The sequence below is a fragment of the Muntiacus reevesi genome, chromosome 22 (assembly GCF_963930625.1).
Source record: "Muntiacus reevesi chromosome 22, mMunRee1.1, whole genome shotgun sequence".
NCBI lineage: Eukaryota > Metazoa > Chordata > Mammalia > Artiodactyla > Cervidae > Muntiacus > Muntiacus reevesi.
This window is the reverse complement of record NC_089270.1, coordinates 28,250,437-28,268,165: the sequence shown is the minus strand read 5'-3', so window position 1 is coordinate 28,268,165 and position 17,729 is coordinate 28,250,437. Positions and strand designations below refer to the sequence as shown.

Here is a 17,729-nt window from a genome sequence, read left to right as displayed (position 1 = left end):
CTTCTAAATACCTCAGCATATAGCTCATAACAAGCACATTTTCCCACATAACCACAATATACTCTTAAAATATTTAACACAAATATAACACTATTATCTAACATAAAGATATTCAAAATTTATCAATTGCCCTATAATGTACTCTATAAAAATGTTTCTCCAATCAAAGATCATGCATTGCATTTAATTGTCATGGAATTAATCAGGACTAGTTTTAATCTCTTTCTGTCTTTTAATATTTTTCAGATGATAAGCCAGTTGTTTTGTAAAAGGTCCCACAATCTGGGTTTATCTGTCTCCTAATGGTTTGATTCAGGTTTTCACTTTGGTCAAGAATATTACATAAATTATGTTTTGTCTTCAGGGTAACATATTGAGAGAAAGAAGGATCTGAATCAGGGAATATAATTCTACTCATTCATTCCTTCATCCAGTCAAGAAATTACCTAGAAATGAAGAATATCAAATTTAGTTGGTTAGTTAAGAGACTTCTGCAATAATCTTCCCTTTCAAAGTCGAGAAGGGAACCTGATGAGGGAGGAATAGATCTAGAAGATGTGAAAAAGGTGTATCTGAAAAATCTTGCGACCAAGTACATGTTGAAGATGCAGTGGTGGCTGGTGGTGGTTTAGTCACTAAGTCGTATCCAACTCTTGTGACCCCAAGGACTATCGCCTGCCAGGCTCCTTTTTCCATAGGATTTTCCAGTCAAGAATACTGGAGTAGATTGTCATTTCCTTCTCCGGGGGATCTTCCTGGCCCAGGGATCAAACCTGGGTCTCCTGTACTGCAGGCAGATGCAGTAGGAGGATCCAAATTTAATCACTTTGTGAGAGATGAAGCATCATCTTTATTTTATTTAGTTTTTGGCCACACCTCGTGGCACACAGATCTTAGTTCCTTGACCAGGGACTGAACCTGTGCCTTCTGCAGCAGAAGTGCAATCTTAGCCACTGAACCACTAAGAAAGTGCCTAATGTATCATTTTAACTAATTATCTAAAACCACTGTATGTCCTTTCTAGAGAAAAATCTTTAAAAATACATCTTTGAATTTACAAGTATAAATATTTACCCAGGCATTCATTATTATAATGAGTAATTTCTTGTTTTCAACCATTAAGTGTTACTATGATGAGAGAATTCTGTCTAGGCTAGCTCCATTGTGGAGCACTTGTTGTTCCAAACTAGAGGAACGGATGATGGGAAAGACAGAAACTCTGAGATGAGCTTAATGGATCTACTCCAGAGAGAGAGGAGACAGGTAGCAGAATGCAGTACAAACAGGTACGAAGAAGCCAGGCTACCTACCTGGGTGTGTATCTTACAGTGCTGATCTTCCCTGGGCATCGGTTTCCCCATCAGTATGACAGAGGTAAAAATAGCACCAACCTCTTAGAGTCACTCATCATTAAAATATAAAACACTTAAATTCGTATCTGGCACATAGTGCAACTAAGAGCTCTTTCATTATTAATGCTGAAAAGCAATGCATAGGTGTGGAAAGTCAAAGTGGAGAAGAAGGAAGGTAAGAACCAAAGGACACAGAAGTTTGGGAGAATTAGGAAAGAATAAAGTGACTAAGGGTTACCACTGCATGGGTATGAGACAGGGGAAGGGCCAAGGAATTTTAAGATGGTCTACTACTGATGTGAGTGGATTCCTCTCATTTGTAGATCCTGAGATTTCAGTCAAAATGCTTTATATTTAAGTTCTGGTTACGTCTGGTGTTTCCCAGGTTGTATCTTCAGTTAGACACAATCCTTAAGGCAGAAGGAAGAAGATTGGCTTTCATATGAATTACATTTTAATATAATAAATGTGTTCAATTTGTTACCTCCACCACAGGGTTTGGAACACTGAGACCAGCTCTTCAATGCCCACTCAAAAGTATCTAATTCTTCCTGGATGACATTGTTGCTGTTGATTGTAGGTGCAGAGTCCTCATGGATGATGTACTTATATGTCAGGCTAGAGCGGGTATCGTTCTCCTGAGGGATAATCTAACGTACACATGAAATAGATATGTAAATCGCCTGAGTTTTAAATTTGAATGAAAAATGACAAATATTTCAGAATACATATCTTATTAAAACTGGAAGACTTTCACGTAGTTTCTAAAAATAGAGTTTTTTCTTTCTATCACTAAAGTACAGGTATGTCTTGATTAAGAAAAAATGCAAATATATAAAGTATCTTGACATTAAAAAGTTTAAAAAAATACAATAAAATTCAATTTAGAGTTCCTCAAATTACATATCTCCTGAGTGTACTTAACTGTTACTCTTTACAGTAGACTTCTGTTATGGTGATAAAGATAATAATCTTCCATCCAGAAAATATAGACATCACGAAAAAATATAAAGAAAATAAAAATCATCCATAATTCCACTAAACCAGAGAAAACTAAAGTCACTTTTATTATTTTGGGATAGAACCTCAAGATATTGGCATATGTCTGTGTGTGTGAGTGTGTGTGTGTACACATACATACTTTTCTGGTCTTGCTTATTTCACTTAACATGTCACACATTTCCCAAGACAGTAAATATTCTTTGAAAATATATTTCTAAATGCCAGCATAGTGTTTACTCTTAGTGCATGTCTGCATGTTCAGTCACTCAGTCGTGTCCAACTCTTTGCAGCCCCATGGACTGCAAAAGCTCCTCTGTAGAGCCTTTTTGTAGACTGCCAGGCTCTTCTGTCCACGGGATTCTCCAGTAAGAATACTGGAGTGGGTAATCATTCCCTACTCCAGGGGATCTTCCTGACTCACAGGTCTCCAGCATCCCCACATTGGCAGGTGGATCCTTAATCACTGTTCCACCTGGGCAGCCCATTTAATCCCCCCCCTCCTCCCTCTAAGTCACTTCAGTCGTGTCCGACTCTGTGCGACCCCATAGACGGCAGCCCACCAGGCTCCCGTCCCTTGGATTCTCCAGGCAAGAACACTGGAGTGGGTTGCCATTTCCTTCTCCAATGCATGAAAGTGAAAAGGGAAAGTGAAGTCACTCAGTCGTGTCCGATTCTTTGCGACCCCACGGACTGCAGTCCACCAGGCTCCTCCGTCCATGGGATTTCCCAGGCAAGAGTCCTGGAGTGGGGTGCCATTGCCTTCTCCACCATTTAATCCTAGTGTACCTTATTCAATCAGAAAAATTAATATCTATAGTGGGGTGCCATTGTCTTCTCTGCCATTTAATCCTAGGGTACCTTATTTAATCAGAAAAATATACATATTTTGATTAAAATTTATCCCCACTTTTGTGATAATTTCTGATTTTTCTTAATGTGGTAAAGGGTACACTTTTTTATAGTTCTCATAATAGACCAAGCGAATGGCCCTTCAGAATAGTTAAAACAATTATTATTTTCATAATGACAGTATATGAGGGTGCTCCCATTCAGTACTGCATATTAAATCATTTTCCTCTTTGTTAGCTGAATGGGTGAAAGATTGTTGTTTTAACTGCTATTTATTTGATAAATAGGAAGGATTAATTTTCCGAAGTTTATTGGTCACCTGCATTTTGTTCACCATGCATTGTGTGTTCATGTCAGATCCTCTTTATTTTATTATTATACATATTCTTTTTTCATGTAATCCAAGCAATAGACATATTAATCCTTTTATTGTAAACTTTGCAAGCATATTCTCAGCTTTTTATGTGATCTTTACTTTTCTAGCAAAGGACTCTTTTTTATAAATAGTTTTTATTGACTTTCATGTAGTTTTTACAGGATTGTATCAATTACACATGGCTCCCTGGGGTCACTCTAATATCACTGGCGAAGTCCTCCAAGAAGGCTCTGATGCCAAACACCTGTGCTGCTGGAGAAAAATGCAATGTAATTACATATGAGTAAAATAGAGCTTCTGATCTCCAACCAATCAAACTTAAAATAATCTAAATAAAATTTGATTGGTATGTATTTTCCTATAAAATTATCTAACCTATAGAACAGAATGAGAATCCAGAAATAAGCCCACATAAATTTGGGTAATTAACTTTTGACATAGATGAAAAGGGAACTTAACGGAGAATGGACATTGCTTTCAACAAATGGTGCTGGACACTGTGGTGGCTTAAAAAATGTGTGTGCAAGTCCTTTGACACTTTCTCTCTCTCAAGAAGTGGAGCTTAATTCTTTTCTCCTTTGGTGGATCCTGGGCCAGTGGCTTGCTTCTAGCAAATAGCAGCAGATGTGAAAGGATGTCATTTCTAAGGTTAGGTTAAAAACATGGACTTCTGTCTTGGTTGCATTCTCACTTTCTGGATCATTTGAATCACTCACTTCTGAAAGACAGCTGTATGTGACAAGGACACTTAAGCATCCTACTTAAGCATCACATGAAGAAGCTTGGGAGTAATCTTCCAAGGGCTTTCAACTGCCATGTGACTCAGCTGGGAACTGAGAAGAGTTTCTCCAGTGGAGCCCTGAGGTGACTATAGCCTCAGCTGAGAGCATCCTCATGAGATACCCTGAGCCAGAACTAGTCATGGAATCTATTCCCAGATTCCTGACCCAGAGAAACTATGAGATAATAATGTAGCTTGTGTTCAGCCACCAAGTTTGGGGTGATCTGTTATGCAAGAATAGATAACGTATGGACATCCATGTACAAAACTAAGACCCTAAGGTGGACAAAATGTGTATAAAATTAGCTTAAATGGTTAATAAATTTAAAATGGATAAATGTAAAACTATAAAAGTTACCGGAGAAGGCAATGGCACCCCACTCCAGTACTCTTGCCTGGAAAATCCCATGGATGGAGGAGCCTAGTAGGCTGTAGTCCATGGGGCAGCGAAGAGTCAGACATGACTGAGTGACTTCACTTTCACTTTTTCACTTTTATGCATTGGAGAAGGAAATGGCAACCCACTCCAGTGTTCTTGCCTGGAGAATCCCAGGGATGGGGTCGCACAGAGTCAGACACGACTGAAGTGACTTAGCAGCAGCAGCAGCATAAAAGTTACAATAAATAGAAGAAAAAGAATTTTGATCCTAGATCAGGAAAAGAAACAAACAACCTTATATAATAAGAAGGTCTTGAACCATAAAAGGAAAAATTGATAAACTGGACTTCAATAAAGTTAAAATATTTTTATGAAAAACACTACTAAGAGAAGGAAAAGAAACTACATACTAGAAGAGAATATCTGAAAAGTCACATTTCATAGAGGATTTATATATTGAGTATATAAAAAACTCTGAAAACTTAAAAAGAAAAAAGTAACCTACATTAACAATGGACAAAAGATCTGAACAGACACTTTATCAAAGAGAAATAATTTTCAAATGAAAAAAGATTTGAAATTTAGTGAGATGATTTATTTTAGATGAGTATAATATTTTTATAGGGAATCCAATAAATATTGGTTTGGTATAAAGAATCTAACAATATTTTTCAAATCAAAATGATGGCTTCTGCTTTCATCCATGAGGAAGTAATAGAGTTGCCTTCATGATACTTAAAATAATAAAACTGGATACAATATTTGAGGGAATGTTTTTTCTTGCAATGAATAACATGCTAAAAGATAATGATCTCAGTGAGAAGGGCAGCGTGTTAAGTACTGGCTTCTGGACAGGGCCAGGTCTGGACCCTGGTGTAGAGAGCAGGAACCCAAGCCAAGTCAGTGTCTCACTGAGCTGAGGAGGAGGGGGGGGGTTGGGACTTTCAGAGACACGGGCACTAAAGAAAAGGGGGCTTCAGAGAGGATGGTCCAGAAAGCTGCATGGGTTTTCTACACAGAGGACTGGTCTGTGCACCCCAGGCCAACAAACCATGCTATCTACCAACGCGTGGCTGCCAAGGCGCCGGGAGCAGGGCGGAGGTACCGCGGGGCAGGCAGGGATGAGGGTCCAAGGTGCTCTCGTGGCCTCCGAACACTCCAGGTATGCAGTTAAGGCACCAGAAAGCCAAGACTTAAGAATAAGAACAAAACTGAAATAGACCAACCCTCAGAAAGGAAAACCAAGCCTCCAAGGATCAGCGGAAACTGACAATAAATTAACTGCCAGACAGAATAAAACCCAAAGCTTTTAAGGAACGCAAGGTAAACGAAATGCCTGACAAATTAACATCTCTAATGCTGTGTGCAATTAAAAAAAGTATAAGAAGTATGAAAATGTGAACTATAATCAAGAAAAAAAAAAGATCCCACAAAATCAGGCAATATGAAGTCTCAGGACTTAGAGGAAAAGTTGGACATAATGAGTGAAAATATGTGGATATCTCAGCAGAAAAATGGAAATTATAAGAAAAGAAAAAAAAAGGAAATTCTAGAAAACAAAGTACACTATCTGACATGAAAACTTTACTGTATGGGCTCAGTGGCAGATTGGAGATCACATAAGACCGTCAATGAATTTGAACACCGTTCAACAGAAACTATCTAATCTGAAGGACAGAGAAAAGACAGCAATTACAAAAGGATGAACAGAGTTCACAAGTCTCGTGAAACAATTTCAACTGGTTTCACATACATGTAAATGAATCCCAGGAATAGAAAGAGAGAGATGGGGAAAAGTAAACTTGAAAACATGTGGAAAATTTACCTCAATTTAGTGAAAAACATCAATCTATAGAGCCAAGATAGTTGATGAACCCCAGGCAGGATACATACAAAGAACATCACAAAGTAAGCATCCCACAGTCAAACTACAAATCAATCCAAGACAAAAAGATAAGGAGAAAATTGTAAAATGCATCCAGAGAATATTGACACAGTAAATGCACAGCAGCAACCTAAATGAAGCTTACTTCTCATCATAAACAATGGATTCGAGAAGACAAATGTTATATAAATGGGTCAATGATGGCTCCTGTATATTGGCCCCTAGGTCATTTATTTATACACAGCAAGTTCAGACTGATTAGCTCAAAAATCCACTGGCACCAAACTCGGATTTTCACACGGCCAATTGTTTCAAATGTAGCCCAAACAAGTAGATTTCTATCCATCTAGAAGAGAAGGGGGAAACAGAGGATGAGATGGTTGGATGGCTTCATCGACTCAATGGACATGAGTTTGAGCAAACTCCAGGAGATAGTGAAGGACAGGGAAACCTGGTGTTCTGCAGTCCATGGGGTCACAAAGAGTCAGACATGACTGAGCAACTGAAGAACAGAGCCTGTTTGCTTTGCACACCCTTATGAAACTGGACCCCAAATCCACTAATTATAAATAAGACTTTGTGGTTATCAGGATCCCAAGCTGCTGCTGCCTTCTGAAGCTCTCCAACCCAGAGTCTCCCTGCTGTGCTGCTGGGCAACATCACCTGGACACATAATTCATTCTTGGGTTTCACCTCCCCCAAAAGTGCCTTTGCCCTTGTCTTCTTCCTGAAGGTGGCCTCACATGCCAACCTGCTGAGGCATCACCTGAACAATATGTTTGGGTGCTACTGACACCTCAAGGTCACATCTATTTCCTAGATGAGACCCCAAATTCCTGGACCTCTCTACAATGACAGAAAAACATCTTTAAAGTGCTGAGAAAAAAACAAACAAGCTAGCCACTTCCAATTTTATATCCAGTGAAGATATCCTTTAAGAATGAGAGTGAAACAAAGACGTTTTCAGAGAATTGAAAGCAGAGAGAGTAACTTGCTAGTATGCATACCCATAGCAAAAGAAATGTTAAAGGAAGTTCATTATATCAAAGGTGAAGGGTGCTAAACGGAAAGTCAGATTTACCAGGAAAAATGAAGACCATCAACAATGCTAAATATGTGAGTAAATATAAAAATCTATTTTTTCTTTTCTTGTCTTTAAAAGATAACTGATTACTCAAATCAAAGATCATAATACTGTATTTGGTTTATAATATATATATAATAAAATATATGACAAAGTTCCCCAAAGAATAAAGAGGAAGGATAAATGGAGTTATTAAAAACAAGCAAGTAAATAAAATTAATTATAACTAATTGTATTAAACATTTAATTATAAAATTAATTATAATTGAAATAAATTAATTATAAAAAATATAAAGTGAACCAACTACACAGTGAGCCTGTAATGCCACATACCAAAACAATAACAGGATCATGTAACGGTCCATCGGTGTGAAGAGTTTCAATGTCATCTTCAATGTTATAATCCCATTCCACACCAAGATCTATGAAGGTCTTTGACTTGGCTTCCTCCCCTTTGCCATTTAAAATATAGTGGCCTGTAGCCTGATTCTTAATTGCTAAAGAAAGAAAAATGAGTAACCGGCATACATTTTATCTTATTACAGTTTTGAAGATTCACAGTTAAGTCTCTCCCCTTCTATGAATGAAAGCGTGTTTATGAGTATTCAAAGCAATTAAAATGAGTGTTACTTCTGATAGGACTCATACTTCATTCAGTAGGCATTCAAAATTCTCAAGAAGCCTTCCTAACCAGTTAAAAATAGTGGCAAGATGGTGAGATAGAAAATCAAAATTAACAAATATTCCCATTCAAAAACACTGCCAAAGCAGTTAACACTTTCTAACTCATTCACCCCATACATTTCCTCAGGAAGCTGGAAATATTTTTAAAATAATGGCTTCTTCTACAACAAGTAATACAAATGACTTATACTAGGACAGCATATAACATAAGCCTTTTTTTTTTTTTTTTAACTGTGTAGCTCTTTCAAGTTAAGTCAAAATATTAAAGGTACTCAAAATTGTTGAGCTGATTTTTAGGCCAACAAGCAATTAATCCTGACAACTGTAAAATTCTAAGGTCACATTACCTACTTAAATGGTCAGGAAAAGCTCTTTACTGGTGACAGAAATTGTAATATATTACAGATTGTCTATATATTATTAAATAAAATGCTTTCTCTAATGAATAAAAATAACAAATGGGATTTTAAAGTTTGGAGGTACATTGGTATTTAATGATATTAGAAAATAAAATTTCAAAAGTAATTACTATTACTAAAAATGTATAGAAAACATGAGTAATTTTAGTTAAATACATTTATTCCTCTTGAGATTTTAAACTGTTTTTTCCAAAGATAATCTGAATTCCAGAATAAAAAGTAGGGAATTTCAATTATGGGATAAAGGACTGCAGCTAGACAGTGGAGACTATTTTGGAATCTGGTAGTAAATATATTTTAAATACTAAGAAAAAATTCCATGAAACACCATAAAACAATACACTTTGAAGTTACGTGTATTTAGAAAAGCAATTTACTATATATTTTCATAGGTTTGACAGATGTGTCAGTTTCAGAAATCTTCTTAGTGATTTAATGGTTCAAGGAATATGTGAAAGCTATGTTTACATTTGTGCATTTACTTTAAATATAAATTCTTCTAGAATGACATTTCTACATGATCTTCTAATGTAGAAAGGAGGAAAAAACCTTCTTTTGGAAATTATAAACAGGATAATTTGCAGATAATAAACAGAAAACATGCAGAAAACGATTCTGTATGTGCCAGTCAAACTGGACACATAACAGATATAGGAAACTCTTTCCTGGACTAGCACAACCTGGATGTGGTTGCTTTTCAGTCAAAGAACTTAAAATGCACTAAAAGAAGAAGCATACAGAATGGCATCAACCAAAATATCAGAATTAATTTGTCAACATAAACATGGCAAATTTTTCTGATATTATTCCTTAATTTAGTGCATTTTACTAATATTTTAGGTTTTTTTCATCTCCCAATAACAGAATAAAAATGTATAACAAATTCACACTTACCAAATTATTTTTTCCCTCATATCCTAATGAACCAACCCAGCTTTCATCAGAAATTAAAACTCTAGTTGTGAATATTTCTTATTGTAAAGAAAGAATAGTTGGGAGACATGACCAATAAAAATCAGGTAATGATGAATTTATATATAATTTTGAACCTTGCAGACCTATGCGTGTACATAGATACAGATATCTATGCGTGTACATAGATATAGACACCTATGCATATACATGGACACAGACACACACAAACACATGTATCCATATCTATGTATCATTTCTTTGACATTTCTAAGCTTCAGAGCATGATAAAGCACAGCCAGCAGACCCAAACACTTACCAAGAACATGAGGAGAAGCCTCGTCTTCTTGGATTAACACATGTCTAGCACCAGGGGGTATATCAAACATCTTAAGGTACCCTTTGCATGTGTAGTAAATATTGGAGGAAGCAAAGAAGAAAACAAAAGCAACAACCACGGTTAGTCAGGCATTACGTTCCTACGGCTCCTGCGTGCAGAAGAAGGCATCCATAAACTGAAAAAAGCAGTTTCCAAAATTAATTTCAAAGCACTGGCAGATTTTGTGACATCTGGCACAGGATCAGAGGCATATTTTTCTTTTTAATTGTTAAGTTGACAAAAAATTAGTCTTGTTTCTAACACACTAGTCACTTATTTTGTACTGACCTACAAGTTGTGGCAACAATAATTCAGGCAAATATAATACTATACTCTCCTGTGTCCCTCCATGTGACTTTAGTTTTTTAAATCATCCTTTTGAATAAGGGCTCATTTAAAGTGTGATAAGTTGGTGAATTTCTTGAGATATTTTATTGGTCTATATATTATTTTAAAAGTCTAAGTGGCAAGTATAGACAGCTAAACTTCTAATTAATGAAATAGCTTCAGATTTAAAAGCCTGCTCTAGTCTAAAGAAATTACAAAAGAAAAACCAGTGAGTAGTTTTCATTTAGATTGTGATCAGCAACCACTTTTAAAGCTTTACACAGTTTTAAATGGCAATGCTGTAAAATATATTTTGTAGATTGGTTGGAAAACATCTGCAAGTTATGTCGTGCATCGCCTTTACACTGACCCTAAGTTCAATCTTCTAACTGAGAAACCGCAAACCAAAATGCTTAATAGGCTGTCTTAGGTTTTAAGGTCCTATTGTCCTATATAATAAACCTTCTTAGTATGATCACATGTCCTAAAAATTGTCTTAACTGAACTGAAAAATTATCTTAAGATCATTTAGAATTAAGGTCCTAACTATAAATCAACAATAGTCAGGGCAAAGGAGAAACCAAAATGTTTCTTCTCGTTTCCATCAAAAAAGAATATAGGAAGATTATGCAACTTATACCTTCATTACATTATGAAACCTATAACTCATACATTATAAGTATTGACAGAAATCCAGTTATAAATACAAAATTTCTGGTGGAATCAGAAAGAAATCTGTTTTTTTTGGTCATTTCTAAATGGACAATGATTACCTATAGGTAGATTTACCTGACTTTTTAAATAATATTTATTAGCATCTTAATAGCAACCCACTCCAACTGTTCTTGCCTGGAGAATCCCATGGATGGAGGAGCCTGGTGGGCTACAGTCCATGGGGTCGCAAAGAGTCAGACACGACTGAGCGACTTCACTTTCACTTAACTAAGTGGAGTGGTCATTTTGGGGTCAGGGTTTTCAGCACCTGAGCCTGGGTGATATTCAGTACATGAAATGTACCATGTTTGCCTGAGTATCAGAAGCTGGAAGTAATGTTAGTTAAGATACAGGATAGCAAAACAGCTTGATGCCATTTATGGATGCCCATCTTTCTGCAGTTTGCTACAACTTACCCAATACATTTTTAGCTTCCCTTGTTTCAGCAAGAGAAACACTACGAGCTCCTTTGGGTAAAGTGAAGGCTCCTCTTGTCTTCCCTTAAATAGAATGTCTTTAATTAGTGGAGAGTTCATGTTTATCCAAGTCTTGCTGTTTCATTGACTATACTATAAGCCTTGTATAATTTTATTAGGTAACATATAAAATGTGTTTCATAATTGTATCTGTTGAAGCCAAAATGCATTTATAATAGTTAGCTAATGCCAATAAACTGTTAATAGTCAATGAAAGTAAGACTAAGCATGAATGAGAAATGATATAGGTGATTTGAAGTCGAATACTTGCAGATTTCATTTTCCAGCAACTTGAGTTCTTTATGGCATCTCTTGCTTAAATTTTTCCCTGTTGGAAAAGGTTAATTAGTCTATTGAATAACTATGATGATAACATTAGTGCAAAGAAATGGATGTTAGATTATCTTGGAACAGTCTGAAAGCTTTCTTCTCTTCTTCTGAACTTAATTCAGAGGTTTAGCATAATTTTTGAGGTATCTGAAAAAAAAAGTATCACTACCTTTTATTACACATAATATAGAATGGATAACAATGGTAAAAAACCATTTTATTTGCATATATTCACTCTGGAAATAAGAAAAATTAATTATTTTACACCTAAATGAACAATTCATAACTGTAATAAAGCACAATAAGTTAATTCACATTAAGATGGAGAAAATCATGCTACTCTACTAAATGTATATAATTTATGTATATAATTATAATTCTGTTTGCTTATTAAAATAATACCATCAGCCAGAAATGGCAATATTTGCTTTTTATAATTTTCAAAGTACAAACTATAGTAAATTATCACAGAGAAATAGCAAAGATATCAGTAACTAGAGGAGGGAATACCTAAGAAAAACACATCAGAATATGTTAGAATATAGTCACCTACCTCTGCCTGACTCTAAATATATCAAAGGGCAAAGATGATATGTGTGGAAATGGCTTGAGGTGGGTGACTAGGGGATAATGGGAGTAAAAAGAACTAAGAGAATTACTCCATTTGGATAAAGACTAGTTTTTTTTTTATACTTTCTTATTTTTCTAAAAGGAAAAATCACCGCAATGACAACGTGTTCAATGTAAACCAAATCTTTGCCCTTGTTTTGTTTTATCTTGTTTTCTATTATTTTGTGGGAGACTATATCTTGGATGTAAGAGAAGCTTTTCAAGGGAAGCCTCACATTAAATTTATTTTTAAATGTTGAATTCTGACAAACATTTTTTCAATAAATGTTTGTTGAATAACTGAATAATAATTGTTCCAAACTTAAAGAAATCATTCAGTAATCCATGTTTGTATCTAAATCTTTTATGAAAAGTCCAATGTATAATTATGAAAACACTAATAATGTTGCATATTATTTGTTGCTTTTGGTTCCATCTGATGAACCTTCATTATATGCCTAAGTCTAGGCCACTGACTGTGTAACAAGAACAGAAATTCACACCCATAAGCAATTATATAGCTCAGGTTATTTTTGGTTACATGTACCTCAAACTCGTTTAATATGAAATTATAAATATTATGTGAAATACGAACCCAAGATCTATAGTTTTATAAATAGGATAAACTTATTCACTTTTAAAAGAAGCAAAGTAACTGTAATATTTTAAAAGTTGCATTTAAAGTTTTGAATATTTTTAACTTCTGATCAGTAATTTATGTGCAACAGAAAATCCAAAATAAGCATTAATTCTAATAATTAGGTCTAATACATTTTATTAAAAACACAAAATTAAACAGAACACATATTTTAACTAACTACTATAATCGATATTGTTTTAATTTGTTCCTTATCTAAATTTAGTAGATAGGTTTTCATCATGGATGCTATAGAGTATGAATTGTCAGTTATTTCAATGATTTCTTAAAAGGTAATCTGGATGAAAATAAATCAGCAGCTAATTTTTGTGTGTGTGTGTGTATAGAGAAAATGGTGCACTCCTAAAAGAAGTCTAAGAAAAAGGCAAATCATGGATACTGAATTCACGAGAACCTCATCTTACCAAGCTTCCTGGGTGTTCTGGTAAATGTCCCCTTTACGGTTCGACAATGGGAATTATCTCCTCCACAGACACCACACTTATCCTCAACCTTGTTAGAACCGATTTCTTTATCACAGCCCACTTTCTGGGGAGAGAAGATATTAGATGTCGCTCATTTTAGCGTGCCAAGCAACTAAGGTTAACACACTGGAGCATGATACACCATTCGTTCCATCATGAGCCCACACACAGCCAGGCACCAAACTCCTTAACTCTAATTTTTAATATCTTGGTCTTTTAAAGAACTTTTATAAAATCAAATGACTTGCACTCTGGGTAATTATAAAGGATAAATGTCCCTCAGTCTAATGAAGTGTTTCTCCTATCACATGTAGTCAATCATCAAACATTTATTGAACACAGATGTTGTAGCTGATGCTGAGGAGACAAAAATTAAGATGTGGATGTGTTTTTTCCCCGGTTGCCTTCATATTTATAAAGAAGAAAATCAAAACAGAGAATTGTCCATTAGTACAAACTTTACAAGTTGGTAAGAGATGTGAGACAAAACATCACCGGTGAGGTTTTCAAAGTACCTTGAAGGAACAGGGGGTGCAGAAGGCAATTCGAGAATGCAAAGGGATTGAAACAAAGCCAGGAAGTCATCCGTTTGAGGAAAGTGGGTTCAGAAAACAATTGTTCTGCTTGTTTGTTCTAGTGGTTGTCATGTCCAACTCTTTTGCTACGCCATGAACTGAAGTCTGCCAGGCCCCTCTGTCCATGGGAATTCACAGGCAAGAATACTGGAATGGGTTGCCATTTTCTTCTTCAGGTGATCTTCCCAACCCAGGGATCAAACCTGTGTCTCCTGCATTGGCAGGCAGATTCTGTACCACTGAGTCACCACGGAAACCCAACTGGGGTGGATCTTTAATGTGAATTTCTGTTGGGTAATGATGATTCTTCACTTGTAAGTTTGAGATGAGAGTGAGCAGAGGAAATGATGACACATATATACTTAACGCACTCCCAGATACTGTGGGAGGTGAAAGATGAACAAAACACAGATTCTATTTTCAGGGAAATTTTAGTTCAACTATGAGGCATCGCATATTTGAGAATTTTTTATATTAACACCTTACTTGTACCTAGGTCAAAAGGAATCAAGCAGCAGCAATATGTTCAGTTAATGAGATAATTCCTTATCATTTTAACTTGTGAACATGGACAAGAAATAAATGGCATAAGAAAAGACTGAATGGACAAAAAGCTTTTGCATCTTCACTAATACTTTTGTTCTGATGTGGAATTTAGTATTTAAAGTTAGAAGTAACTGGAAGGTGAGACAGGGAGAAAAAGAAGTTTCTATTACCTTTTAAGATGATAAAGCACATTTTGCATTGAAGTTAAAAAAAAAAAAGACGTGGTATTGTACTAGTGGATGGCTAGGATAAAATACTCAAAGCAAAGGCATGGTTCCAGTTGTATTCCCAGTCCTAAGGCCTCAGGACCACCCCCCACTCCCGAAACGCATTTGACTGGAAATGAAAAAAACTAATTAAATATTGATTTTGCCGGTGACCAAAGTTTGATTTTATTAAGTGCAATTTCTTCCAAATTTAGTTGAGCTACTGAACTATTCATGGACTCTCATTGTAATGTGATCTCACATAAGAAAGAGTTAAAAAAAATTCTGAAAATATGCCGCTGAATGAGAAGAAAAGGGGGATGGCACAATCCTGTAGGAAGCTTTGGTGGAAGCAACCTGAACTCACCACACACTCTCCGCGCACGCATATGCTGTACGGGTCTTTGTAGGAGCAGCGTGTTCCGTCGTGCACCAGCTGTTTCATATAAGCAACATCTCCAGTCTCTTTGGATTGACAGTACAGGTGGCATCTTTTCTTGGCTGTAGAAGATGGAGGATTAAGCCAATCATTTATGCAAAATGGTACATTTGAATAGTATAGTTTGTTTTTAAAATATACAGTTTCAACACGGCTTCCTGGAAACAAATTGTATAAATAAATAAAGAGTTGGGGGGAAAGTACACGTACTTGGCATATTTATTTTAATCAGGGTGACCCTATGATTTGTCATCTAAACTGGGATAATTCAGATAGTGAAAAGGAGCTCTATTAATGATATAGAAAGGAATGAAAGTGAAAGTGTTAGTTGCTCAGTCATGTCTGATTCCTTGTGACCCTATGGACTGTAGCCCACCAGGCTCCTCTGTCCATGGAATTCTCCAGGCAAGAATACTGGTATGGGTTGCCATTCCCTTCTCCAGGGATTTTCCCAACCCAAAGGTAGAATCCAGGTTTCCTGCATAGCAGGCAGATTCTTTACCATCTGAGCCACTAGCGAAGCCCCTAACAATATAAATTGCTATGACTGGTCCTATACAACGCAGGCTCTATGGCTACCCTAGATTTAACCATGGTTATTCAATAAATTTCATTCAAAATCAATTTAGTTTTAGTGACACTTAGAGCATTGAAAAGGTTTCTCTTTTATTTGACCCAGTGGCCCAGAACAGTTTTTGCTTCTTGTAGGATCTCATTAATTAAATCTAATTCATGTGACTCATTTTCTTCAAATTAAGCAAAATAATGCATTGCAATTCTGAATTCTTCCACATGCGCATCTTTCCTTTAAAACAGGTGTAAACTGAACTCAGCAGTGTATTCACCCAAACAAGACATACGTCAAGAAGTTCCCATCTGAACAGATTTAACTGAAAATTCAGGGCTAAGGAGTGAAACATGATAGGGGAATTTCCCAGTGCATTTCTTAATAACTAATGTACGGTACAAAAGTAAAAGGTTATGAAGTGCCTTTTGTTATTCAATAATGGTCTTTGTCTTGTTCCTGACTTGATTGTAAAATAACTGTATTTTCTCCAGTTGTCCAGAAAGAAAGATCACAATATTACGGAAACATTTCCTAGCAGAGGGATTTCAGCTGCATGAGGAAACTCAGCATCCCTCCCAGGTATTGCTTTCCACTCGTCTTTTCAATAGTGATGGTGGCTGTACTGTCTGCCAGGAACTATTCCATAATCCTCACCTCTCCTTATTCTTGGAAACCCAGGAGGACTCAGCCCTATAAGCACCGAGTTTCCTAAATGACCAAGTGGGGACCGAGAGGCCCAGGGGCTGTGTGTTGGCAAAGCTGAGGCTCTAAGTAACCGTCCACACAGCAGGGGAAGCGTGGGTGTCAACTCACAGTCGGGATGCTCATACGGCCACCAGTGGTGTTTGCTGTTCTGGTGTTCAAAGTGGGAGTTACGCTGCTGGCACTGCTGGGCTCTGAAGTCCTCAAAGTGTTTTTGGCATTCTTCTGTATTACAAAGCTGGTACTCAAAATTAACGCCAGGACAATCCTGACCACCATTGATGGGCCTAAAGAAAAGACGACATTGAGAAAGGCCTTTTGGCTCTGGTCCGGTGGCTGAAGCTTGCAGGCACAGTGCTGGAGGGCAGAAAGCCAGAGCTTCTGAGCTGCCAGCCCAGTGAATGGACTCATACTTCCTAATTTCAATCCCTTTCCCAAGGCACTGTCTTCTCCCTGCTAGGGTTTGCTGGAGGGAAGCCCCAAACTCAAATCAGTATATTTTAAAACAGTGTATTCTTTCAAACGATATGTTTTAAACGCACAAAAAAAGTATATAAAGAAACAACAAACGGGCATATGGTCTCAGGAAAATTCTATATTTTTATCATGCATAAAACATGTATTTGCAACCCAAAGAAACATTAATCATGGCTCTATGCCTGTTTCTCAATACATCCAATGCAAACAATAATCCTATCTTCCTTAGAGAAAAATTGCGAGGATTAAATGCGTTACTGTGTTTAAAACACTTAGAAAAGAGTGTGGCATGTGGCGAGCTCTTGCTGTTCCTACTACTATAATTTTTATTGCTTCTGTAAATACTACCATCATCTCTTCCTGTGAAACAGTGTAACCCTCAGTCTTTGTACAAAGACGTGCTCAGAGCCATCCTGCTGCCAGACTAAAGAAAACAGGTACCAAATGTTAAACCCTACACAAGGAAGACTGTCCTAGTAAGTCTGATGGTTCAGTGTTGTTGTTTTTTTTTTCCCTCTGCAGAAAATAAGATTTGC

General features: G+C 36.5%; 1 protein-coding gene across 1 annotated transcript in view; it reads right to left on the bottom strand.

Moving 5' to 3' along the window:
• The window catches only part of ADAMTS3 (ADAM metallopeptidase with thrombospondin type 1 motif 3), a 263,966-nt gene that overhangs the window by 12,878 nt on the left and 233,359 nt on the right, over positions 1–17,729 (bottom strand). The window contains exons 13-18 of the mRNA XM_065914442.1: positions 16,828–17,003; positions 15,375–15,508; positions 13,621–13,744; positions 10,043–10,123; positions 8,042–8,205; positions 1,837–2,002 (exon numbers count right to left, since the gene is read on the bottom strand). Coding sequence (XP_065770514.1) covers positions 1,837–2,002; positions 8,042–8,205; positions 10,043–10,123; positions 13,621–13,744; positions 15,375–15,508; positions 16,828–17,003 — 845 coding nt within the window. The remainder of the gene's footprint in view (positions 1–1,836; positions 2,003–8,041; positions 8,206–10,042; positions 10,124–13,620; positions 13,745–15,374; positions 15,509–16,827; positions 17,004–17,729) is intronic.